The sequence below is a fragment of the Gadus morhua genome, chromosome 10, assembly GCF_902167405.1.
Source record: "Gadus morhua chromosome 10, gadMor3.0, whole genome shotgun sequence".
Lineage (NCBI taxonomy): Eukaryota > Metazoa > Chordata > Actinopteri > Gadiformes > Gadidae > Gadus > Gadus morhua.
Genome location: NC_044057.1, coordinates 14,338,216 through 14,363,736, shown reverse-complemented (window position 1 = coordinate 14,363,736; position 25,521 = coordinate 14,338,216). Strand labels below are relative to the sequence as shown.

General features: G+C 49.3%; 1 protein-coding gene across 3 annotated transcripts in view; it reads right to left on the bottom strand.

The window, feature by feature from the left end:
• jakmip1 (janus kinase and microtubule interacting protein 1) overlaps positions 1–23,864 on the bottom strand; it is a 31,866-nt gene extending 8,002 nt beyond the window's left edge. Inside the window, exons 1-15 of one of the 3 annotated variants that reach the window (XM_030368310.1) lie at positions 23,585–23,828; positions 23,164–23,478; positions 15,457–15,812; positions 13,143–13,475; positions 11,760–11,921; positions 9,840–10,055; positions 8,835–8,948; positions 7,791–7,937; positions 6,425–6,616; positions 5,897–5,956; positions 3,987–4,115; positions 3,468–3,596; positions 2,422–2,505; positions 1,431–1,493; positions 352–807 (exon numbers count right to left, since the gene is read on the bottom strand). In XM_030368310.1, the coding sequence (XP_030224170.1) occupies positions 625–807; positions 1,431–1,493; positions 2,422–2,505; positions 3,468–3,596; positions 3,987–4,115; positions 5,897–5,956; positions 6,425–6,616; positions 7,791–7,937; positions 8,835–8,948; positions 9,840–10,055; positions 11,760–11,921; positions 13,143–13,475; positions 15,457–15,612 (1,968 nt within the window). In that variant the 5' untranslated portion in view covers positions 15,613–15,812; positions 23,164–23,478; positions 23,585–23,828 and the 3' untranslated portion in view covers positions 352–624. Of the gene's footprint in view, positions 1–351; positions 808–1,430; positions 1,494–2,421; positions 2,506–3,467; positions 3,597–3,986; positions 4,116–5,896; positions 5,957–6,424; positions 6,617–7,790; positions 7,938–8,834; positions 8,949–9,839; positions 10,056–11,759; positions 11,922–13,142; positions 13,476–15,456; positions 15,813–18,676; positions 19,240–23,163 lie in introns of those variants that run through there. The other 2 variants (XM_030368312.1, XM_030368311.1) reach the window with 2 other exon arrangements.
• Between the last annotated feature and the right edge of the window lie 1,657 nt (positions 23,865–25,521).

The following is a 25,521-nucleotide window of genomic DNA, read 5'->3' as shown; positions in this document are numbered from 1 at the left end:
CTTTAGCTTTCTTGAAGGTTATAGGTTTTTCCAGATCCATAACATCCCAGAAATAGAACTTTCACATAAAAAAAAGGGACTTTTGCTGCAATTATTGTTTGAAGGATAGTACTATTTAAACATGCACGACTGTATGGGGATTCCAAGTAAATATTATGGTTAACCCAATTTTGCCTCAGTGGCAGTGAGATTTAAACTTTGAATAAAAGTATACAAATGGTGTCACACATACAGTACGACTAATGACCATAGACACACCGTGCCAGGACAAACTCTGGACACTTCAGGGAGGGGAAAAGAAATCACGCATGCAAGGATGAGAGACAAAATGAGAGACAAAATGAACAAAGATGGGGTTGAATGGTGAACTTAAATACATTTATTGTTTTATTGAAAAATTAGAATCATCTTCATCGCAACACAACAAATCACACATGCACCACCGTACATGTTGCAGCAATACAACGTCTCATTCAAAACAGGAAAAATTCAGCGTACGATTCCAGTTTGTTCGGGGGGGGGGGGGGAGGGTTGTGCTTATATGAACACACACGAAAAAAACATGGATGCCAAAAAAAAAACATGTTTTTGGTGTTGCATAAGGAATCTATATAGTCGTATGGGTCACTGGATGTAAGTGGTGCGTCTAGGCGGGAGGTTGTTGCTGTCGCCCCCTGGTGACAGCTTGACAGTGGTGCACTCCCTTACTTCCAGCTCCAGCACGCGGAACTCCAGCAGCTCGTTCTGGTCGCGGGCGTCCTGCACCTCTGCCTGCAGACGGGCCTCCGCCTGCTGAGAGACACACATCTGGAGGACACACGCACACACGCACGTACATAACCATGCGCACACACACACACACACACACACACACACACACACACACACACACACACACACACACACACACACACACACACACACACACACAATCACAGACACACAATCACAGACACACACCCACAGACAGACAGACAGACGTCAACTTCTTGTGTAGGCAAATGATTATATAACGATTCAACTAATCAAATTAATCCCAGAGAATACAGGATGCATGCATAAGTGGGGAAATTAATTGTCATGTTGTTGAGTGAGTGGATTTACTAGCCCATAGCTGATGATAAGGAATGGAGAAGAAGGCAGGTTCCAAAACAACCTTCGTCACTAAACGGGCTCTTTGTCACCCTCTAAATAGAGCCATGACTTTTGTTTAAAATTAGACTGTCCCTGGTTGCCTCCAGCTCAAACTGTTAAACAGTTCAGAGGATAAAACATCTGTGGGAGGATGGTGACGGGGTGGATTTGTCAGAGGCCTGATGTGGGATTCTGAACAAAAGTAACGTCTGCAGCGGAAGTGCAGGTTTGGCTTTGTTGCTGTGAGGTGCTGGGTATAACCATCAGCCGGCTCCAGCACCGGGACAGCCACCTACCTTCTCGTGGTAGTCCTGGTTGGCCCGTAGTAAGTACTGCTTCTGCTCCACCCATTTGGCGTCCTGCCATCAGAAGAATGAGGAAATATTGTGTTCATCAGTAACATGGCAACCACAAACTCAAAACAATAAATGTATAAAGGTGATGCGTGTGCTGCTTTCACATGGGAGCCACCCATGTGATGAAACCAGAAACATACCATGGTACAGCAGAGCGAGAGCAGCCCGTCTTCCAACACACACATGCACTGATCACGTGCACAGTGAACACACGCACAGTGAACACATGCACACTGAACACATGCACAGTGAAACCATGCACAGTGAATCACACAGGATCACAAGACGCACACAGGCACACAGGCACAAAGTAGGAGGTACAACAAGGTTTTATTGGACCAGACACGTGCGCTACCGTGATCACAGAGGGTAGAGAACGTGCGGTCCCAGTCGTCCAATCAGACCTTTGCAGGTGGAGGTGTGAAAACAGAACCATAACAGGTGCTGCTGCAGGCATTACAGGCACCAGGCAGGGAACAGGGAGAAACCAAAAGGAAAGAAGAACAAGGAGAGAGGAACAACGTTTGGGCAAGACAGTGTCAAGTTGTCAAATAAAGTCCAGATCAACGTCCACGTGCCAGACTGGCCAGAGATAGAATGTGACGATAGTGTTTCTCATGCGATGCCTCCGTTTGGTTTTGCTCAGTATGGATCTTGTTCATTGGCTCTCTCCTCTGAGGTCGACAGCACCAGAAGGACCCGGAAGGGAAACAAAAGACGTACCAAGGGGACGAAAGGACAGGGAGAGGAGGGATGCACAGCATGCAGGCGCAGAAGAGGCAGGGGGGCAAGGAAGTGATGTCGCAGTGACGACGCCTCACACCCTGTCGGCATAGCGCCAGGCCAGGAGCACAGCGGCCAGACAGACAAGGAGCAGGGCCAATGAGAGCGGGGCCGGAGACCCGCAGTCCCCGCCCCTTTTCCTCGTTACCTGCCCCCTCTCGACCAAGGCCTTCTCCAGGTCGGCGATCTTGGCCTGGCAGCCGCTCAGCTCCGCCTGCAGCTGCTCCCGCGTCTGTGGAGAGAGGGCACGGATCGGCCAATCAGAGGGGAGGACGGACTGGCCTTTGGAACACTTGGCGTCGTGGGATTCAAATGATTAAATGCAACAAATAGGGCTTTTGTCTGAAGTTGTAAGTGTTATCACACCCAATGGTGTTACAACGGTACAGGGCTGAGTAAGAGCTGCGTGGGGCTTTAACCCGGGCTGTCACACCAGATATTAGTGGACCAGTCAGTCGACTGAAAATACACTTTTTAGAAAAGCGTGGGCATTCTTCTTACTCTTTTTGTAAGTATGAGTAAATAAAAACGTTTTTGTGATTAACATCAAGCAGCATTTTCCTCAGGATACCTCTCCCACTTCTTCTTAACTAAATATGGAATTCAATTCTGGATCATTTTGGACCGAGTGATTTTGAGCATATTGATGTTCTGATGTAGTACTGATGACCAGTTTCAGAAGGCAAGATATGTTTGGCTTTGCCTTAATTTCTTTCATATTTGCTATTCTTGTAAACAAATGCTACGCTTTGTAACCCTCCCCTGTGGTTAGGACCGGTACTGTGGGTTGGGGACACGACACATTTGATGCTTCTTTCAAGACCTCAGTGGTTTGTTGTCGTAACACAAGCTCAATAAAGACACGCATAGTTTGAATCCAGAACCATGAAGAGCAGAGGACTCTGTAAAGGGCTGATTATGGTCCCATGTTCACCCAACGCAAGGGGGTTACGGACCCCTTAGGTCCTTGCGGACCCTCCTTGCGTCCACTAAAAGGGCCCGACGTGCGCCTGCCAAAAATCGTAACCTTCCGTCGAGGCGACGCAGCAGCAAGGGCTGCGATTGGTCCGCTTACTAAAACCCGACGCCATAAAGCATAACGGTTCACGACGGCGTGGAAGCGTCTGCGTGGTCCTTGCGTTGCGGGACCGTGGGACCATAGTCAGCCCTTAAGTGTGCGCCCCGAGTGCGTACCCGGGCCTCCCGCTCGGCGTCCATGGAGCCCCCGCTGTGCTCCTGCAGGAGGGCGTAGGCCCGCTGCAGCGCCTGGTACTCCCGGGTCAGCTGGCGGAACCGGAGCTCCGCCTCCTCCCGGGACACGCCCTGAGGGAGGGGAGGGGAGGGGGGGGGGGGACAAATGGCGGTAAGTTGAGAGGCTATACCTTTATCCCTACACACTGCACCAGCCTCAACAATCACACACACACACAAAATCACACGCACACTATGAGTAATAATTATCGGCCAATCAAAACTCTACGACAGCACCCCCTGTAAGGGAGCCGGGGTTCATGTGCAAAGGCTGCATCTGATTGGTCGAAGCGGCGCCCGCTGATGTCACACCTTGGTAAATGTCCGAAGGTTACAGATGACTTAATAATTTATTGGCATTACAGATGCCAATAAACAATTTCAGATGTGCTACCCATTGTAGGCAACGGTCCCTGCAGTGGAAGTTTACTGGGGGTACAGGGGACCCTCCGATGACCTCACCTCCTCAATGTCCTCCTCTGGGGTGGCGGGGGTCCGGTCGGTCAGGTCCGTGTTGAAGGAGGTCAGCGAGGAGGTCTCGGAGTCCACCGACTCCTCGTCAAATCCAAAATATGTCTCCACAACATGCCTCTGTCGGGAGAACAAGAATCACACTTACAAACAGGACTCGCAAAGATCAACTGAACGATACAAATAAAAGGAAGTGATGAGATCAATAAATATATTGCCCTTAAATAATGCTGAACAGTCAAACACAAATAATTTAAAAACCTCTACTGCTTGGTTGTAAAAGTTATTAGAAAGCCATAAAAAGTCAATCAAGGGCAATGAGAACACCACCTGTCTTCCCAAACCCGTGCCCTACGAGAACAAAGAGGAAGCATCACAACTTAAAAAAAACTAAAAACTAAACACCTATGCTCCACAAACTCTTTGTTTCTTCTCAATCTGGGTTCACCTCCTTTTCTCCAACACAACAAAAACAACCACCACCTCTGCCACGTCCTTACCATCGTGTTTGTAGGTCATCTCCTGGCACCCAGAGAAGTATAGACACACCAGAGCACACAGGCAGATAAAGGCCGAAAAGTAGAGGGTGAGCAGCACATACTCCTGCATTCTGAGAATAGACTGGCGAGAGCGAGAAAAAAGAGCGAGCGAGCGAGAGAGTGAAAGAGCTCCCGGTGCCGATCTGTACTGGAGCTTCCCAGACGCAGCGATTAGTCGAGTCCCACTCCACCCCCAGACAGATCAATCACCCCACCTCTTGGCCCTTCTGTGATGAGCTCTGGAGCGCAACAAGACGTTTAAGGGCCCACAGAACGCTGCTCTATGGCTCACTCTCAACCCGACGCCTCACTGAAGTGTCGTCTCCCAAGGAGCGTCCATGCAACGAGGACAGGCCATGTAACAGCATCACCATAGTCCAGTGCCTTTAGTTCTCCTTTAAAACGTATTAATCTCCTGATGGTAAAAGAGTGCGACTTGACCAGAATTAGTAGAAATCTGCTGGAAACGAACCAAAGACTGGATCACACGGAGAGAGGGAGGTACAGTGGGTCTGGAGGAAGGAGGAGAAAGCTTTTTGTTTGCAGCCCCCAGAGTTCCCCCTGCCTAGCAACGCCACGGGCGTCCCCTACCCTCTCCCCTGGTGCCCAGCGTTTAATCGTTGGAAAATGCACTCAAACACAACAATCTCTGCAATTAAAGTCTGTGAAACTGCCCCCTCATCTGAACACTGCCCTTTTGGCTCACACAAACACAGAACTATTGTCTTTATCTCAGCATGAAAGAGCTTTCCTGTCGAGAGTGAATGTATAGAAACACCGCAGAGAAACCTCTTCCTACGAGTGCGTGTCTGGATGGGAGTTGCCTGTTTGTGTGTGAGTGTGCCTGTTTGTGTGTGAGTGTGCCTGTTTGTGTGTGAGTGTGCCTGTTTGTGTGTGAGTGTGCCTGTTTGTGTGTGAGTGTGCCTGTTTGTGTGTGCGTGTGCGTGTGTGAGATGCCGCCATTTCCCTCTCTCCCGAGCCCAATTAGACCAAATGAGGCCCGCTGTTCCTATTAGACGGCATCAGATGATATCTCCAGCACAGACAGGAGGGTTGCTCGGCAACACCGACGCTCGGGTGATTGTGTGTGTGTGTGTGCGTGCGTGTGGGAGTGACGGTGTAAAACAAATATCCTCCCACACACAACCACCAACACAACCGGTGCACCTGATATTGGGTTTGAAAGAGGTTTCCTCTGTGAACACACACACACACACACACACACACACAAACACATACACCGACAGACAGACAGATGAACGCACGCACATCACACACACACACACAGACAGATAGATGCACACATGTACGCACATAACACACACAACAAACCCATGCAAACACAGCCAGACACACACTTACCTTAGTGGGTTTCAGGGGTTTCCGCTTGTTCTTCTTGTTGATCAGTAGTCGTTCACGTTCCTTAGGAGCAGAGACACAACAACCATGAACACCAGCATCCTACAGGCTACCACTGCCAGGATGATAACACCTCATCTAGTGATATAACCATCCATGCCTGTCCTTAATGACCTGGTTTAGTTAATGACCATCATTTGCCAACCCTTACGACCTACAATTATCGATAGCTAGCACTGCCTAATTAATTAAGCTGTTGTAGCATCCTTATCGCAATAATCTGCCTCAAGATGCTACAATAAACAAGACAGTGTATGAACAGAGACACACACTTGCACATGCATGCACACACGCATGCTTATTTGCATTCAAACCAAGAACCTGCAGATACACTTACTTTTATTGCCAAGAGAATTTCCGGTCTACTTTATTATTGAGCATGCTGACACCTTATGGCTCGAAAGGAACAGCCAGGGGCCACAGACTACCTCACCCCGTCTTGATTGATTATTGATCATGAGGTATCAATACCTGCGTGAGCTCGTCGATAACGCCGCGCTGCTCGGAAATCTGAAGCTTGAGGAACTCCACTTCCTGTTCCTCGTGGGCGTGGCTTAAGTCCGTCAGCGAGATGGGTCGCCTGAGCTGGGAATGATGGGACGGCTGCTGGGAATGGGAGCGCGAAGAGGAGTTGGAGGAGGCGGTGGATGCGGCCTTCTCCTTCTGCAATGGACAGACATTCATTTAGATTGTACCGTTTATTTTGCTCAGGTATTACCATGAGTGGCCACTAGGTACCACACTTTCCCACAGACAGCAAAAAAAGAAGTTCCTCAAGATGTTTGAGAAAACAAAATGCTAGCTTGCAAGTAAAAAAACAAAAGTAAAATAATAAATTGAAGTGCAGATTAAGTTAAAGAAATAATATGAAATAAATAAATTAAATGTAAATTCAATAATTAAATAATCATTTTGATAATTTTTTCTTTAGTCAATTTGAAACGATTAAAAGAAGAAATAACTAAAACAATGAATGATGTGATGAAAGAAATTAGTTTCTTGATTACCGGATTGAACCTAATATAAAAGAAACACCCTTTTCCAAGAGTCATTTTTGAAAAAATATTTTAAAGATTCAAATCATGGTTATTAAAAGAACATCTTATTTGAAAATCTTGATTATTAAAACAGAGTGGTGAGGATAAGAACATCCAGGACGCTCTACCGTCCATACACTCCCAGAGAGGAGAGAGATGTGGAGGGGTGTGCACACACACCAGACAGGCACTGGGGGGAACAAACCATCACAGAATCCAAGCGTTCGTAGGATAGGAAGTGAGCGGAACTTAAGTCATAATTAGTGACGGCAATTAGCTGTCTACTAGTGTGTGCCACTGTTACGGTGTGCCAGCAAGGTCCCAGGAGAACGACACAACGTGTCGTTCTCCTGAGACCTTGCCGGCGCACCGCAACAGAGTCGAGAGCAAAGAAAAACTCTTTCACTTATAATGCGATAACTGTTAGGGCCCAGCTCTTATGGGGAAAGGGAGGCAGCATAGAACCAGATGGAGTCGGTCAAATTAAAGCTATTTATTACCAGGAAGTTGTGAATGTATATTGACCTTTAAAAGTCTGGACACTGAATATTAGACAATCCCACTTTTTCAGATGCATTGTCCAGGAAATAAACCTGGTCATATATTAGGGCCAATACGGTAAAAAAAAAATATATAAAGCTGAATGATGAACTTTCCTCCATTCAAATGTGAAAACATTTCCATTGTACATACGCCTCTACAGCTCGATTCCTGGCAAAGAAAAAAGAGAGAGAGTGCAGAGCAGACGTGGAGGACGGACCCCGGGGGGGGGCCGGGGGGCCGTGCGGAGCTCCTCTCACCATCTCGGCGTTCTCGCGGCTCAGGTTCTTCAGCTTCTCCTCCATGCGCTGCAGCGTGTGAAGCATGTCGTCGTTCTTCTTCGACAGCCGCTTGTTCTTCTCGAAGATGGGCTTGACCTGGCTCTCGGCCTCGCGGGCCCTCTTCAGCTGGTGGGGGAGGGGGGGGGAAGAGAGAGAGAGAGAGAGAGAGAGAGAGAGAGAGAGAGAGAGAGAGAGAGAGAGAGAGAGAGAGAGAGAGAGAGAGAGAGAGAGAGAGAGAACAATGCGATAAAGAAAAACTGAGTGCAGTGAAGTCTAATTGAAATTGTGCCTCTTCCTTACAACATTGATAAATTGGTTGTAAAGTTGTTGAGCCTCTTTGAGAACCAAACACAGCCCTAGTCCTAGGGGGGAGGGAGAGAGAGAGAGAGAGAGAGAGAGAGAGAGAGAGAGAGAGAGAGAGAGAGAGAGAGAGAGAGAGAGAGAGAGAGAGAGAGAGAGAGAGAGAGAGAGAGAGAGAGAGAGAGAGAGAGAGAGAGAGAGAGAGAGAGAGAGAGAGAGAGAGAGAGAGAGAGAGAGAGAGAAATAATGTAAGCCTGTGTGTGTTGGTGTACCTTTGGTCTGGTTATACAACAGGTGCATAACATGCACATACACTAACCACATACCTGTGTCGAACACGTTTGTCTGCAGTTTATGTGATAACAATCTGTCTGGTACACAAAAATGTGCAAGCAAGCACATTCGTGTGTCAGTTTGTAGATGTTGTGTTTGTGTGGTTGTGTAGGATTGTGTAGGGGTGCTTGCATATGCGTGTGCGAGCGCACATGTGTGTGCGTGTTTGAGTAGGCATGTGTGCATGCTTTCCTTTGGTGTGTATGTGAAGGTATCCGTGTATGTACATGTGTACACATGTGTGTGCGTGCATGTAAGTGCGTAGGCGCATGTGTGTCTAAGAGAGAGAGAGAGAGAGAGAGAGAGCGAGAGCGAGAGCGAGAGCGAGAGAGAGAGCGAGAGCGAGAGTGTGTGTGTGTGTGTGTGTGTGTGCCCGTGCGCGGCCCTCACCAGCTCGTTCCTCTCGTCGGCCAGCAGGGCGTTGCGGTCCTCCAGCTTCCTGATGACCGAGTGAAGCTCAGCGATCTTCAGCTGGAAGCGCCGCAGGTCCCGCTCCTCCGCGTCCTGGGGGAGGGGGGGGGGGGGGGAACATCAACGGCTGAGGGAGGAGGGGTTAGTCACGGAGGGGTGGGGGGGGGGGGGGGGGGGTTGGGGTGGTGTGGCGTGGGAAGTTGTGGCGCGGTGTTGGACGGGAGGACAAGGAGGAGGAGTTAATATGAAACAGAGGATGGTTTGAGTGGTGTGTGTGTGTGTTTGTGTGTGTGTGTGTGTGTGTGTCTGTGTGTGTGTCTGTGTCTGTGTGTGTGTGTGTGTGTGTGTAAACAAGGCACGGTGAAACTACGTCTTGTACTTTGGGATGGGCTTCACTCGCTCCATCGGTGCCCTCGACAAACTAACAACCCAATGTCTTGTGTGTGTTTATGTGCTGTGTGTTCAATGTGAAGCTAATGTTCTATGTGATCTACACTGGTGGCAATGAATACCCTCTCTGGTGGACAATAAAAACCTGATCTAATCCAACATGTCCTCTGTGGGTTTGTGCACAGTTGTCAAAGTTGTCCCTTTGCATTCAGCAAATGATATGCAAGGAATGCGTCAGCACATATACTGCGGGTTAGATGTGCATTCAATATAGAGGTGGACATCCTTCTTAGGAATGTGTCATTTTGGTGCAAGGGTGCATGTGTATTTGCGCACGTGTGTGTGTGTGTGTGTGTGTGTGTGTGTGTGTGTGTGTGTGTGTGTGTGTGTGTGTGTGTGTGTGTGTGTGTGTGTGTGTGTGTGTGTGTGTGTGTGTCTGTGTGTGTGCCTGTGTGTGCGTGTGCCTCTGTGTGCGTGCGTGTGTGTCTCTGTGAGAGTGCTTGTGTGTATGTGTTTGTATGCGTGTCTGTGTGTGTGTGTCTGTGTCTGTGTCTGTGTCTGTGTCTGTGTGTCTGTGTGTTTGTGTGTGTGTACCTGGTTGTAGAGCAGGTCGGGGGTCTCCCCCAGCCCGGGCATGACCTCCCTCTTGGGGCTGCCGTGGTTGCCGTGGCGCTCGGCCTCGCGGACGTGACCCAGCTGCTCGTCCAGCGCCTCCTTCTGCAGCTGCAGCTTCTGGGCGTGGCCCGCCTGCGCGCCCAGCTCCCGCTCCAGGGCGCCCACCTGCCGGTCCTTGGCCTTCAGCTCGTCCATCTGCAGGGGAAGGGTAGGGGGGCGGTGAGGGGACGGATGGTTGGTGGTGGAGGAGGAACCGAAACACGGGGGGAAAGGGAGGAAAAGGACCGCGGCACTGGTGGATTAGTGGGAACATGGTAAGATTAGGTCAAGTCCGGACCTTTGCTCTCGGATTCCTCCCACCACCTCCTCCCCCACTCCTCCCCTCCCTCCCGCCACCTCCTCCCCCATTCCACCCCCCCTCCCACCTCCTCCCCCCCCCTCCCACCACCTCCTGCCCCATTCCTCCCCCCCTCCCTCTACAGCGAAGCTGACACACACCCACCCCGGTGGCCCTTAAGCAGCCGGTAAGCTGTGCGATGTGGCTGTGGCTGCGGTGGAGCCCCGCTGAGGGAACATTGAAAGCCAGATTAAGTCTCTCGTGGTAAGAGGGCGTAAACTAAGGTCAGCGCAATTATTTACTCCGTGTTGACTGGGTTTGGGTGCTCGGGATTTGTGAAATACTCAGTAAAGTACAACATGGGTGTACACTTTTCAAGAGATTGTCTGTATGGTGCAGGTGGAGGAGCCGGTATGTGGAGGGAGGGGGGGCGAGAGAGAGAGACCAAGACTGAAAGAGAGGGAGAGAGAGCTACACCCAGACCGAGAGGTCTATGTGAGGATTCCCAATGGGAAGGGACTTTGGCAGCTTGTTCTTATCAAGATAAACCACTAATGTACCGGAGACATGAGGAAATAATCTGTGTGTGTGTCTGTGAGTGTGACTGTGAGTGTGCCTGTGAGTGTGAGTGCGACTGTGAGCGTGTGTGAGTGTGTGTGAGTGTGAGTGTGAGCGTGTGTGAAACCCCACATGAGGGCCAACAACATGCATTAGGGATTGATGTTGTTTAACTAATTCATGAAACATGAAGTGTTCCGACTCGGAGCTACCAGAACTTTCTGCACACAGTGCCCATGCCTCGCCTCTAACCCTACTTGCCAGTGTGCTGCTTCAGTCACTCTTTCCCATTACACATTCTTTCTGACTTCTACTTCGCAAGTATGACTCCATAGAATAAACACCCATTCATTGGGACTGGTCTCCATTATCATTGTGACTGGTTTCCATTTTCATTGTGACTGGGTTCCATTGCGTTGCCTAGTCCCCTGTGGTGGCTTTGAGTGTGTAGAGCTGCTAATGGTTAACTCCAGCAGGGGGTTTTAGTGTTTTATCGGGAGCAGATAAGCTCATCGCACATCAGGAAAAGAGTCCAGCGCAGCAATTAGCCTCCAATAGGTTCGAGATAAAGCTCCAGCAGGAGTTACAATGGCTCTCTTTGTTTTCATAACTTAAACTCTAATACATACAGCCTTGCCTTTGTTTTTGTAGGTGTTGTTTAGTAATCGTATGTTTTCTCTGTAAGTAAAGTGTTAAAGTGACATTTGCACCTTGGTCTGTGAGGTACGACGTTTCCTTCGGCCTCCTACTATGTGTGTGGATAAAAGACAATACACTCGCACTTACAAACATACTTTTACTTACTTATATGGAATTGGACCTGGATTAAGTTGTGTAAAAATAAGGCTGTGTCAAAAGCCGTTTCCATACTTAACAACCGTTGTGAAACGCTGTCACAGAGAAAGGTCAGCAGGTTTAATCCACTTCCTTCATGTAAACCCCTAATCGGGGCGTTGAACTCCAGACCACAGAACATGGTTCCACGCTGGAGACGTCAGACTCACCAGCCGCCGGATGTCCTTCTCGCAGTCCCTCTTGATGCGATGCACCTCATCCTGGTGGTGCTGGTAGGCCGTGCGGAGATCGGCTGCTTTGGCCTTGTCTGCCTGCAGCGCGTTGGCCAGGGCCTCCTCGGCCTGCTTCCTGGTCACCTTCTGCTCCTGGACCTGAGAGACAGGATAGGATGGGGCAGACAGACAGGAAGGGAGACAGGGAGATGGGGAGATGGGGTGACAGGGAGACAGGGAGACAGGGAGACAGACAGGGAGACAGGCAGAAAGGGAGACAGGCAGAAAGGGAGACAGGCAGACAGGCAGACAGCAAGACAGGCAGACAGACAGGCAGACAGGGAGATAGGGAGACAGGCAGAAAGGGAGACAGGGAGACAGAGACAGAGAGAAAGGGAGACGGGAAGACAGGACGACAGGCAGACAGTTAGACGGATAGGTACTTTACTTTACCGAGGGGAAATTAAGAAGTTACAGCAGCTCACTTCAAAAATAATTGTTATAATAGGTGGTGTAAGTAAGTGATGAGTGGTGATATGAACACAAAGCAAACATCGGTATAAAAAAGATGACAAAATGTAAATTGAAATATGTTAGCTGTCCTAAAATGTAAACCTAAACAAACACATTCAACAAATACACTCGCACACAGGTCCCAAAGGCCACCACGCATACCAAGACATAAATATAGTTGGAATGCCTTCAGACAATAGCGCTGATGGAAGCTCTGATTATCTTTGAAGGCAACAGGAAAACAAAAGCTTGGCGCGAGCAAGCTAACATACGCCTTCCTGTTTTTGTACCTTCTCACCACAAGATACTGGGAGTCTACACAGACACACACACACACACACACACACTCACAGACCTCTGTGGCACCAACACACAGACATATACATGTTTAAGGCCACAAGCTGAAAGGTCCGCTTGTCACTGACTCAGCATTGATCTATGACCCCTCAAACACACGCAAACGCGCAGACACACACACAAACACACACACTAACACACCCACATAGACCAGAGGGACAGAAAAACTGTCTGTTCTACTAAAAACAACCTGCGAAGATACTAAATTTAGCTAAAAAGCTAAAAATGGCTCAGGTAAGGACGAAACACTAACCTACAAATATTTAGGGGAATTTGAGGGGATAAGCAAACCATCAAGTTTCCACAGCCACACACAACTTTTCAAAATGCACAGAAATTGCAGTTTAATTTTATGCTTTATGCATTGTATCTCACACACACATACACAAAACCTGTGCCCCGAAACGGCGACACACACACACACACACACTATAAACCTGCATTCATAATGTACACGTGCACACACAGAGAGAGTGAACCAGCGCCCCACAGCTCCACCCACCACCCCACCTCCTGCTGCAGCTTGATGCGCTCCAGGTCGAAGCCGCGCCGCGCCTCCTCCCGGGCCTCCGTCAGCAGGGCGCTCTTCAGCTTGTCGGGGGCGCCGTCCCGCAGCACCGTCACCAGCCCCTGCAGCCGCTGCGCCTCGCTCTCCCGGATCTTGATGGCACGCGCCAGCTCCACCTCGTGCTGCCGGCCCTGCGCCTCGCGCGCCACCAGCAGCTCCCGCAGCTTCTCCTCGTGCAGCTTGGCGCGCAGGTCCGTGAGCGCCACCGCGTGCTTGTGCTGCTCCAGCTCCCGCGCCTGCCGCTGCTCCTGCACGCGCTCCCGCAGCTTGGACACCTGGGAGAGGGGTAGGGGGGGGGGGGGGGGCGGGAGACGCAGGGGAGTGTGAGGGGAGTGAACCGGAATACACAGGAGTGGAGAGACATAGGCTCACAGCCCCGGGAGAGGGAGGAGCCGCAGGCGAGTGTGATGGGAGAACCGGGTTACACCGGACAACTCTCGTGTCTCGTGGGGGGGGGGGGGGCGGTTCCTTCCTACAGCGTGAGTGTGATGAGAGAGCCAGAACATGGACACCTCTCATCCCCGCTAGCACACGCCTTCTCAGAACAAGGTAGAAGGAGAGGCTCACAGCCCTGGGAGAGGGAGGGGAGGCCAGCTCCTTCCTACAGGTGAGTGTGATGAGAGAGCCAGCTGTGGACTGTGTGATGGGGTGTGCAGTACAGATGGTGGCTGTGTGTGTGTGTGTGTGTGTGTGTGTGTGTGTGTGTGTGTGTGTGTGTGTGTGTGTGTGTGTGTGTGTGTGTGTGTGTGTGTGTGTGTGTGTGTGTGTGTGTGTGTGTGTGTGTGTGTAGATTATGCGTCACAAATGGGTTGTTGGGTGGTTTCGTGATTTGTATGGACAGTTAATGTTTTTGATTGCACTTTTACTGCTTATGCCGACCATATGTGCACAACAGATTTCCCCTCGGGGTAAATAAAGTTAATTTATGTTGCGTTATGCACCTTTGAGAGACAAAGGAGAGAGGGGGTGACATAGAAACACCTTGGGAGGAAAGGACGAGCGAGGGTAAAGCTGTGTCTACATTTTAGTATATAAACAGCTGGCACTGACTGCTGGAGAAACCCAAACGCCCAAAGCAAATGTCATCGTTATGATATATTTTTTAATCACTGAACATTCAGAGGAATCTGAACACATCAAAAAGCTAGCGGCCTTAACATCCAGACTAGCTTCTGGATAGCATCTGGTTGATGAGACAAGAGAAACAACAGATCCTCAGGCCTACAACCATGAGAGATGAATAAAACATGCCCACATTTCATGTGTTTGAATAACTAACAAACTATAGACACCATGTTTACGAATGGCGGATTGAGCCACCACCAAAGTAAACTAGCATCAAGGAAGAGATTAGAATATATCTACTGCTCTATGAGAAGGCCAATCCAATTAAATTCAATGAAGGTCTGTTTTTGAGCACACATTTCCTGTTCATTTTAGCTGCCCATATCGAAAATAATTGATTTTTCCAGATTAGAGGCGAGAGTGTCTCCTCTAGTTGGTTACCACGGTGACTATCCATCACTCAGAACATCATCAATGTCTCCTTATCCTGCTCCATCTCGGTGTACCCTACTGCTCTATCTCTCTCTGCATAAGGCATCAGCCTCTTCCTCGTTGGGTTCTTAACCCCTGCGAGAAGTGATCCCTCTTGCTTGTTCCTTCTCATGAACAAGCAAGAGGGCATCCCAAGAGACTGTACCTCTAACTGTGATTAAATCAAACATTTTTGGTTGGTGATTTTTTGGTCACACAAAGCGTTGACCAAAAAACGTTTAAAGTTGTTAAATGGGGCGAATGATCTGTAAAATGCAAAAGCTCGCTACTTCCAGCCAAAAACACTTTTCCAGAGTCCTACTTTTCTATTGGCTGTGTACCCAATATCGACCGGTGTGTGGCGTGGGATTGACAACGTTTGATAATGCCCCTCACACAAGCTCCCTCCCTCCTCTTCCTCCTCCTCCCTCCCATCTCCCTCCTCCCTCCCTCCTCCTCCTCCTCCTCACTCCCTCCTCTTCAGCTTCCCTTCACCTCCTCCTCCTCCTCCTCCTCCCCCCTCCCCCCTCCTCCTCCTCCTCCTCCTCAGCTTCCCTTCACCTCCTCCTCCTCCTCCTCCTCCTCCTCCTCCTCCTCCCCCCCTCCCCCCTCCTCCTCCCTCCTCCTAACTCCCTCCTCCTCTGCCGCTTCCGCTTCCCTTCACCTTCTCCTCCTCCTCCTTCCCTCCCCCCTCCTCCTCCTCCTCCCCCTGCCCGTCACCTTGCTCCTCTCCTGCTGCAGCTCCATGTGTGCGTCCATCAGCCGTCCCTTCAACTCCTCATTGGCGCTGTGCGTCTCGTCGGCCATGTTCTGGGACCGCTCCGGCTTCCTTCCCTTCTTAAGGGGCGGGGCTGAGGGAGGGGTGGCGGAAGACATGGCTCTCCTGCTGCCCAATCAGGACAGACATAGAGCGAGGTGGGCGGGGATTCGGGCCTGTAAGGTTTTTAAGCCCAGAGTTTCAGTGGCGCGAGAGATTCCAGTGCAGCTCTTCCTTTTGGCTCAGCCAATCGTGATCCTTGTCAGCATCATCGTCATCATCATCGTCATTGTCTGTCTACATCATTGCTGGAGGCATCCTGTACATGGGTAAGAAAAATGGAGAGAGGGAGAGAGAGATAGAGAGAGATAGCGAGAGCGAGAGAGAGAAAGAGAGAGAGAGAAAGTGAGTTCAAAAACAAAACAACTACATCTTCATTACATCCTCCGCTTTCAGAGTAAACACACACACGCGCACACACACACACCCACACAGGCTGACACATCATCATTTCCAAAACTGGAAATGATGATGTCCAAAACTGAATCCCTGGGCGGTGCTTGGGGGCCCAACAGTGCATGAGAATGTGTCTGGCAGCTCGTCTCTGGGGAGACGAGCTGACCTCTCCCCGGCATGATGATTTCGATCTCCATCCTCTACACTCCTGCCACCCCCCCGCTGGCCGGGAGAGCCGCACCTCTGCTGACCAAGCATCAGCTGAAAGTTTCACAATACGGGCCCTAAAGCCCAGTCATCGAAAACTCCCATTGTTTAACCCAAAGAGGGGAGTCTTCTATTCCTTTAACATCTGCATCCTTAAAGTCATCAGTCTGCGTCCCTGCCTCCCTGCCTCCATCCCTCCCTCCCTGCCTCTCACTGCCAGTCAAACAAACTGTGAAATAACATCCCCTAATGGATTTAAACACATGACTTTCATTGACCTTGTAAGGCTTGGCTTGGGTCGCCAGCCTAAACTCTAAAAGCTAAACGAATTTCATGCTTCTGATTCCACATCTTCTCCCATCCCAGCCTGATTGATTGAATGTAAATGATACTGGCAGCCCTTTGACGGGGCTGAAGCACTGATATGTATGACGAGAAAAACACGGAGGATAGAAGCATATAAGAATAGTTGAGACATAAAAATAGCAATCAATCGTTTGCCCATGAAAACAGCAGCATCGCCAAAATAATCAGACGCTTAAAGCTAATGTGGGCCTTGAACTGGCTGTTTAGCGGTTCTCTGGATTGATATAAAGACTTCAAAAGGACTTCAATAATTAATGACATTAGAGCACTCTCTCGCTCCTCTGTACAAAGGCAGTGTAGAGCATGCGTGCTATTCCTGATGTTGCAACATGGCGGATTGAACAAGAGACGCAGGGAATGGTATATACACACACAACACAACAGCTTATATATAAATAAGTAAATAAGCTTCAGAATGCAGACTTGCGCTTTAATCGCGTGCTGGAACCGAACAACGGACAAAACGTTGTCGTTCCGACTCACTTTCATCGTAACCCAGTAACCTTGTCCTGTCCCTGGGCCAACTGTTGAATTAGTAATGTACCGCCACAACCGACCATTACCACCACCTCCATCCATCCCAGCACGGCCAGGACAGATACAGACACACAGACACAGATACAGACACAGATACAGACACACTCACAGATAGACGGACAGACAGACACACTCGCACAGCCGCCAAAAGAGATTTACGCAGAAATATTAGTTGCCACGGTAACCCCTCGCCACAGTTATAACTCCTCATTCCAGCCAAACTGACGGACGGCGGCGAACGTCTCGACGCCCCCAACAAGACGTCACGTCAGGCAGGGGACGGAGACACTGAAGTGAAACCACAACCACTTTGTAAACAAGGAAAAACAAGCTTACTCAAGACAGACAGAAAGACAGAGAGATATGACATGGTGAAAGAAGGGGGGCAAGGTGAAGATGGAACGCAACAACGTAGAGAGACCATTTTAGGGCGATCAAATCCCCCATACCTCCCCAAACACACATAGACGACACTACCAGCCTCCTCCTCCTCCTCCTCCTCCTCCTCCTCCTCCTCCTCCTCCTCCTCCTCCATGCTGGCCTACATTTCCCGCAGCTCCGTGCTCTCTAACACAACCTCCATGCCAAATTCCCCCCCCACAACCCACAACCCCCAACCGGCCGGCACCCCCATCACCCTGTCGCTCACAGGGTGATGTCACACGGCACAGCATAGGAAGCCATTGAGAATCTGAGAGAGAGAGAGAGAGAGAGAGAGCAAGAGAGCGTGTTAGAGCATATGAGAGAGACAGACAGACAGAGAGAAAGACAGAGAGGAGGAGGGAGAGAGAGAGCATGTTAGAGCGAGAGAGAGAGCATGTTAGAGCGAGAGAGAGAGAGAGCGCATGTTAGAGAGAGTGCGAGAGAGCGAGAGAGAGTAAGCGAGATGGAAATAAAGAGAGCCGGAAGGCATGTCAGAGAGAGAGAGTGCGAGGCCGGTAGAAAGAGAGAGAGCATGGTAGAAAGAGAGACCAAATGAGTGTGAGACAGAGAGAGACGGAAAAAGAGATTCATAGACGGCCATAGAGACAGAGCAGCGGCGTGGACAGAGAGCATATAAACAAGAGAAACAGCCATTCCATAGTAGTGGTCGTAGTATCCAAACACAAGTGGTGACAGCCAGTGCTGCTGCTGAGCGTGTACAGCCATTAACAGATGTGCCAAAATAAATACTACTACAAACGCTGCCAAGCCAGGCTTTCCAACCAGCACAGCTCTCATTCGTCAGGTTAAATACGACGGAAGTGAGGTAATTATATTATAAGTGCCCTTGTCATGGTCACTGAAGTACTCATGTTAACATCCGTCCATGTGCTGCGCCATTGAGGAAGGTTGAAAACACAGGTGTGTCAATAGCTAGCTAAAGCGCTTTAGCTACCAGGTGTGGAAGCACTGCCAACATCTGGACTCAAGAGCATGACTTTTAGGGCCTAGCGGCATGAAGCGTTTTTTTAAGGATGACATCGGATCCATGCTCCTACTAGTGGGCTACAGTTAACATAGCCACCAAACCGGTATAGTTAGGTTGTTCTGTTCACAGACACTCAACACTTAAACCATCTCTCTCGCTCTCTCTCTTCTTGTTCAGAGTAACCTCACCCCAACCCACTGACTCACCCATTAATGACTCACATCATCCAGCAATGGGAAGAGGGAGGCAATTTGGAATTCTGCTGCCACATGTTCCCCTGCTAGCCGCCACTATTAGCAGCAGCCAACGCTGGAGGGTTGACGCTCCGTGGAACACCAGGAATGCCATAATAGGGAAGATGGGATGTTTTTATTAGCGGGGGAGGGGGGGGTTAATAAGTACCTTCATCTGCTCAGAAGCAAACAGGGTCAACCACCGCACAACAGACCACACGTTGAAGTCATCCATTCCCTGTGCTATAAACTGTTTGTTCAGCTCTTGTGCTCGGGCCTCAATAATACAAAGACACCACACAACACCACTACTCAAGTTGGTCGACACTACACTAACTTTTTCCGGCACTACATTAACCTTTTCCAAATTTGGGAAGGATTAATGGAAATGACGGTGATTCCCACCTGTAAGTGTTGCACAGAGGTATGTGAGAAATTATTGATCGTATGATTTATGAGTGACTCATGCAAGTAGCCTAAGGAAATAGAATCAGGAAAGCCTGAACAATACAACTATTGGCCTAGAACAGTAACAGAACAGTTGCCAACGGTACAGCATACATAAAGGACCAGGCTTAAAGGAACCCTATTGTACCACCAGGTGTGAGTGTGATTACCCTTTACAAGCCGTTTGAAATTCAGCTTTTTCCTGTGCCTGAGTGACATCACAAGGGGGGGTTGTCCACCTAGATGTATGATGAATAGATCAGCAACATTTGCTACCAACCACTGATTAGGCGAATAGACTGATCTTTTCAGAATACAACTAGGTTGACAAGCCGAATTGTGATGTCAATCAGGCACAGGAAAAGGCAGAATTTCAAACGGCTTTTAATGGCTTATCACACTCTGGTGGTATAAAAGGGGCCCTATAAAGACATGCCCTGGCTGGAGAGCAGCCATGCTTTAGTCAAAAGACTCAACAAAAGGACTCGAAAGAGTTTCAAAGCTGGTTAACTGTGAGGAAGAATAGACTAGGATGATACATTTAAACATCTTAACACTGTTGCCGACATTAAAACAGAAATGGCTGACATGATGTGTTGCCATATGCTTTAAATAGCCCTCAAAGTCAACATAGAAGCTAATGAAATCAGAATAAATACAGTGAGCTCCCTTTTAAATAGAAGTGCACCAATACCCTTCATAAAAAATACCCCGGAGTGTATGTACTGTCTTTCTACTGACTTGAATGCAAACATGAAGTCCTAAGGCAAGGGACAGAGGGACCACACACACTCAAGTTACACCCAGCTCACCGCCTGCTCCTCGTTTACCAATGCTGACTTTAGTCTGACAGCCACATGTCCAATAAACACATAGAACAAGCTGTGGGTGAGATAGTGTGTTCTGTTCGCAATAACTCTCCACCTCCGTGTCTAGGAGGAGAGAGAGAGGGAGGGAGGGGGGAGGGAGAGGGAAAGAGAGAGAAGAAAAGAGGAGAGAGCAGGTGGGAGGGAGAGACGCAGACAGAGTACAAGACTAAAGATAGCTACTCAACCATGCTGCACATCATCCACACATCGGATATCAGCAACCATGGAAATAGCTTAAGCCAAATAGCTTGCACTGTAATGTTCGTGCACACACCTATATAAATTCTCCCTTGAAAGGCCTGTGTTTCAGAGCTACGTGTGGTGACCAAGATGACAAACCGATATTACAGGTATGGCCACCCTTCCGTGCACACTAACATCTTCCAACAGCAGACACCCAAATGTGCCCGCTCCTACACAGAGACATGCAAACGATCTAATGGCCGAAACAGAGTGTCTCTGGATCCAAAGTCAATAGGAAGAGTAGGGTTAAACAAGAGAGAAGTAGAGGACTCAGGACTGCTGGGCCATGAGATAGGCTGCATTCAATCCCCCAATGGCTCCATAGCTCTGCAGGATCTCCCGGTTAATTATCATGGCCTATAAGGAGTAGCAGAATCGTATGCATGTGTAGGTTGTGCACACATGCAGTCTCTTTACACTACACGCACACGAAAGCACAAACACACACACACACACACACTAATTGTGTCGAGGGGCTGATGTAGCTCTGCAAGGACTCGTGTGGAACATTGGGTCGATCACTGCTTGCCTGCAGAGCATGTGACAGTTCGTGTGTGCGTGCGTGCGTGCGTGCAAGTGTGCGTGCGTGTCTACAATTTGTAGACATTGACAATCTCTCCTTTCAAAAAGATACATGATACAGTCATGGGTGAAACCATCCACCTTTCTTCTTCCACACACACACACACACACACACACACACACACACACACACACACACACACACACACACACACACACACACACACACACACACACACACACACACACACACACACACACACACACACACGTCTATGTTCACATCTGGATGAGCAGAGCGCAAGCTCCACTTAACTGAAACAAGGGAATAGGAAACAACAAGCCTTGGGTACGTGTCGGCGTGTATGTGCGTGCATGTGTGTGTGAAGAATCAAGAACATCTCTACTATTGACATTGCACATGTACGACACCAGTACCATGTGTCCCATCACTAGCTGCACCACCAGGCGCAGTACGCGGCCATTTCTATGGCTTCCGGCGACCCGAGTCTCAACCAGACATGCATGTCTTTAATGGTCTTCTTGGTGCGGGAGGAAACTGGAGTAGCCGGAGGAAACCCGCTCGGACACAGGGAGAACACAGCAGACAAGCTCCACACAGAAAGGCCCACCAAAAACAATAAGCGCTGCGTAAACATTTCAAAGAATGCATCAGAAGGTATGGAGAGGTATGTGTGAATGTGGGGCCTCCCGGGTTATTAAGATTAGCCTTCCTGTTGACTCTACTGCTTTGGCTGAGGCAGACGGGGCGCGAAAGCGCTGGTGGTGGAGGTGAGGTGGAGGAAGAGATCGGATTATGAATGAAGCGGAGGAAGGATACATGACATTAGAAATGGGGGGGGGGGGGGGGGGGGCTGGAACGAGAGAGCAGGGAGAGAAGCCGTGCTACCAGCCCCCATAATACCACCATTAATACCCACTTAGCTCTGTTAGACGTCAGGCATTCAGCTGATTACAAATCGATATGGGGCAACATTTAAATGAGGCAGCACAGCCTTGAAACAGCACAGTGAAAATAAAAGATGTCGCCGACTGATGCCCGCTTCACATGTTCTCTGTCCAGCAGTCAACGCAAGCAGAACAGCTCCAAACGAAGAGTGACCGCAAATTGCATCCTGCGCTGTAATGGCCCGGAGTAGGCTAACTAGATACACATGTTGGCTGTCTGGGATTTGAGACCCCTGATAAAGACGCGACCGGGATGCTAAGCACACTGAACAGGCAGGGTATAGGGTATGGAGAGGTGGCCTACGAAGGGGAACACAGGAGATAGCAGGAGGTTGGTGTAGAGCTACAGCCCTCTAATGATCCCAGTTGAGTTTCTTCTGTAGACCCCTTTATCAGTTCACACAGACACACACTATCAGTCTCAAAGCTGTAGAGGCGAGAGAGCTTAACATAGCTGTCATCTTAAGGAGGTGAGATGACTTTATATGCACACAATATTTGGTAAAGCAAGGTCACATGGCCTATTTGAACACGCTGCATCCAGTGCAATATTATGAATGCCACATCGATGCTTTTTTCGTATTTTGTACTGCAGAAATTATAATAACCTCCTTCTTAGTATCTAGCAATCCAACCACATCAGACTGCTAATGCATTGGGTAACAACTACCAGACATTCGATGGGTCAACACACTGGGTTAGACAGCGGGCCGGCCTGCCAACCACACCCCACGTCCACACACGAGCTGCCCGCTGCAGCATCCCAGCAGGTCGAGGTGCGCCCGTCCGTGCCCTCTTCATCAACCATGACTGTTTGTGTCTGTAGACTATAATGCTTTGACGTTTAAGGGCGAGCTGTTACCATTGAGCAGCACCAATAACGTCAACTGTCGTCTGCTTTTTTTTTTTTTTACTAGAGCCGCATGGTATGGGAGGATACTGCGTTCCGGATGAGACTGTTTCTCGCCCACTCCTTCCCACACCCCATATCACATTACAAATATCAGATTGTGACTCAGATAACACATGGGAAGGGCGAACTATGTTTCGCAGACCCTAATGAGCACAGACAGTATAACGATTTGATTCATGACGAGCATGACTTCCTCGTTCCATTACCGCAGGGTTTTTTTATTTCCCGGAACGTCAGACTGAACCCGGTGGATGTCACCCTGCTCAACATTTCATTTTAAGCAATTGCTGGATTAATATCAATGGTATCGTATAATCCTACTCGGCTCTGCAGCAACATCATGATGGATTGACTGAGAGCGCCCTGGCTTTCACAATAAGAGCCCTTCGTCTTCGAACGAATGAAACACCGAAGTGTTCAGCACAAAATGACATACCTTCGGTTGTAAACGTGTCTACCTAAAAAATGCAACGGAGTGACTGTCGGAATAAACTTACTGCTCGTGAAGATCCAGCGTAAAGGAGCTGGCGGTTGGGCTTTGGCTCGTCGACTGAGGGCAGCCCGGGTTCTGGAAGGGTGGTTGGTCGTGGGAAGAACTCAATGCAGTGCCGGTTTCTCCAGCCCGGGGTCGATACTAACTTTCCTTGAATTTCAATTTCCCACCGCGGCTGGCCTATTCAAAGAGAAACGGATGTGCTGTATTTCCAGGCTTCAGATATCCACATTAAGATGCTCCAGTCACATCAGGCTGCTTTCCGCTTCCCTTCACTGGCATGTTGACATCTTCCACGCCCACCCTCGACGTCACCTTCCTGCATCCAACGATGAACCACACAGGCTTCAGAATAATACAAACCAAAACGGGGGGACGTGGGAAACCAGTCGGGCGTCGCCGGTAGCGTGATAGAAGCGCGACACCTGATTGCGTGTCCAAGAATGACACCGCGCGTAGAAACTGCGTGGACTCGCTGGCTGGGGGAAAACGTGTGTCGTCACGGCGTGGTAAGGTGGTATGGCACAGATATCGCCTCCTATATGAGAGAGATACAGACCCTGGGAAACACACTAACAGCATTAATAAGGAAGTACAACGCAACATCCACAACTTGTCATTGGTTGAATGCCTGGAAAATTCCATCTGCATCTTGTTATGTCTCAAATGCATTAAAGTGATGCAATAATGTAATGGCCTGAATCAGATGAGTGCTCTTATTGAATGGGGATGACCAAGTGTTGGGAATCCTCTTTTTTTATTTATTTTTTCAATATCTGAGGCAGCATGACTAATCAAATAAGAAAAGTGGGTGAAAGGATTCACTTCAAAGTGTGTGTTGTGCTGGTTCCGTGGTGACCCCGGGGGGGCTGTTTTGACCCAGATTCTGCAGGATGCATGGCTCTCTCAGCTGGCCGATTACACTCCTCCTGTCTGACTGCCTTCCCCCCCACACACACACACACACACACACACACACACACACACACACACACACTTCACTGCAGACACATATGCAGTCTATTGCTGCAGGGCAATGCAATCATGGACCCAGGAAGTAGGACGGAAACATGTGCACAACATCAAGGGTTTAGGGGTTGATTTTCATCGGCCCATCAGCCTTGTTTGCGGCCGTGGGACCAGTTGTCCTGAATGACCTAACACCAAAGTGTCAATGGGCAGATCTACAATAATAGAACGCGTTGGAAGAAGCCAGAGAGACAGCAGACAAGAGAGAGAACGAGGGGACATGAGAGTGTTGGGTTTACAACCCCTGCCGGACAGGAAGACCTGGAGGCTTTCTGCCGACGTCAGCATGTGCTGATGGTCCGATAGTGGGATGAGGGGAGGGGTGGCGGCACTGGTCGTTGTCGTTGAGTCTTTGTGTTTTTTTGTTTGGCTGTGAAGGTTGGCACCGGTGAGCGTGGAGGGCAGGGAGGGGGAGAGAGAGGGAGGTGGAGAGGGAGGGAGAGAGCGACAGAGAGGGAGAGGGGGAGAGAGGGATGGGGGGAGGCAGAGAGTGAAAGAGAGGGAGGGAGAGGGAGGGTGAGAGAGAGGAAGGCAGAGGGAGGGTGAAAAAGAGGGAGAGAGGGCGAGTGGGAGGGAGAGAGAGAGAGAGGGTGAGTTGGAGAGAGAGGGAAAGAGGGAGAGCAAGAGACACAGAGAGAGACGTTAACGTGGTCTCAAGCAGAGTTACTAACAGAGGTTTTCATTGAAAGAGAAAGGTTTTATCTCTAGTTATAGCTTTGTGGTGAGGCCACATGACGCATTGGGCCACAAGTGGAACAACTGTTCAGGGCAGAGGGTGACACTCAGGTGAAACGAGTGACGCCAAAAGAAACAAGTCGGCTACACCAAGAATGCATACTCCACTTCTTAGAAAAACCTCAGAACAATAAGCATTATTGTGTGTGTGTGTGTGTGTGTGTGTGTGTGTGTGTGTGTGTGTGTGTGTGTGTGTGTGTGTGTGTGTGTGTGTGTGTGTGTGTGTGTGTGTAACTCAGTTCTTTACGTCAGGGTGGATTAAGAGCATTGTGGCTCCAGAGCACTTACGGTTTTGTTGCTCTGCATATGCATGAGGTCTTTGCGTAATAAGATTAGCATATGCATGAAGGCCCACTGTTTAAACTTATTACATAGGGTCAGTCCTTCAGGGTCAGCCTGTGGAATTCTGTGGGGAGCATGAGGATGAAAGCAGAAATCCATTTAGAGAAATGCACGCTCACACACAAACATACTCTACTTACAATCTAAACACTTTGTCCTGTTCTAGATGTGGTTCTGACAGAGTCACCTAGCTCTTGTGTATGGAGTGTTGCTGCCATGTGTTACCATGGTTTGCCGTGCACGGAGTTATAGAAGA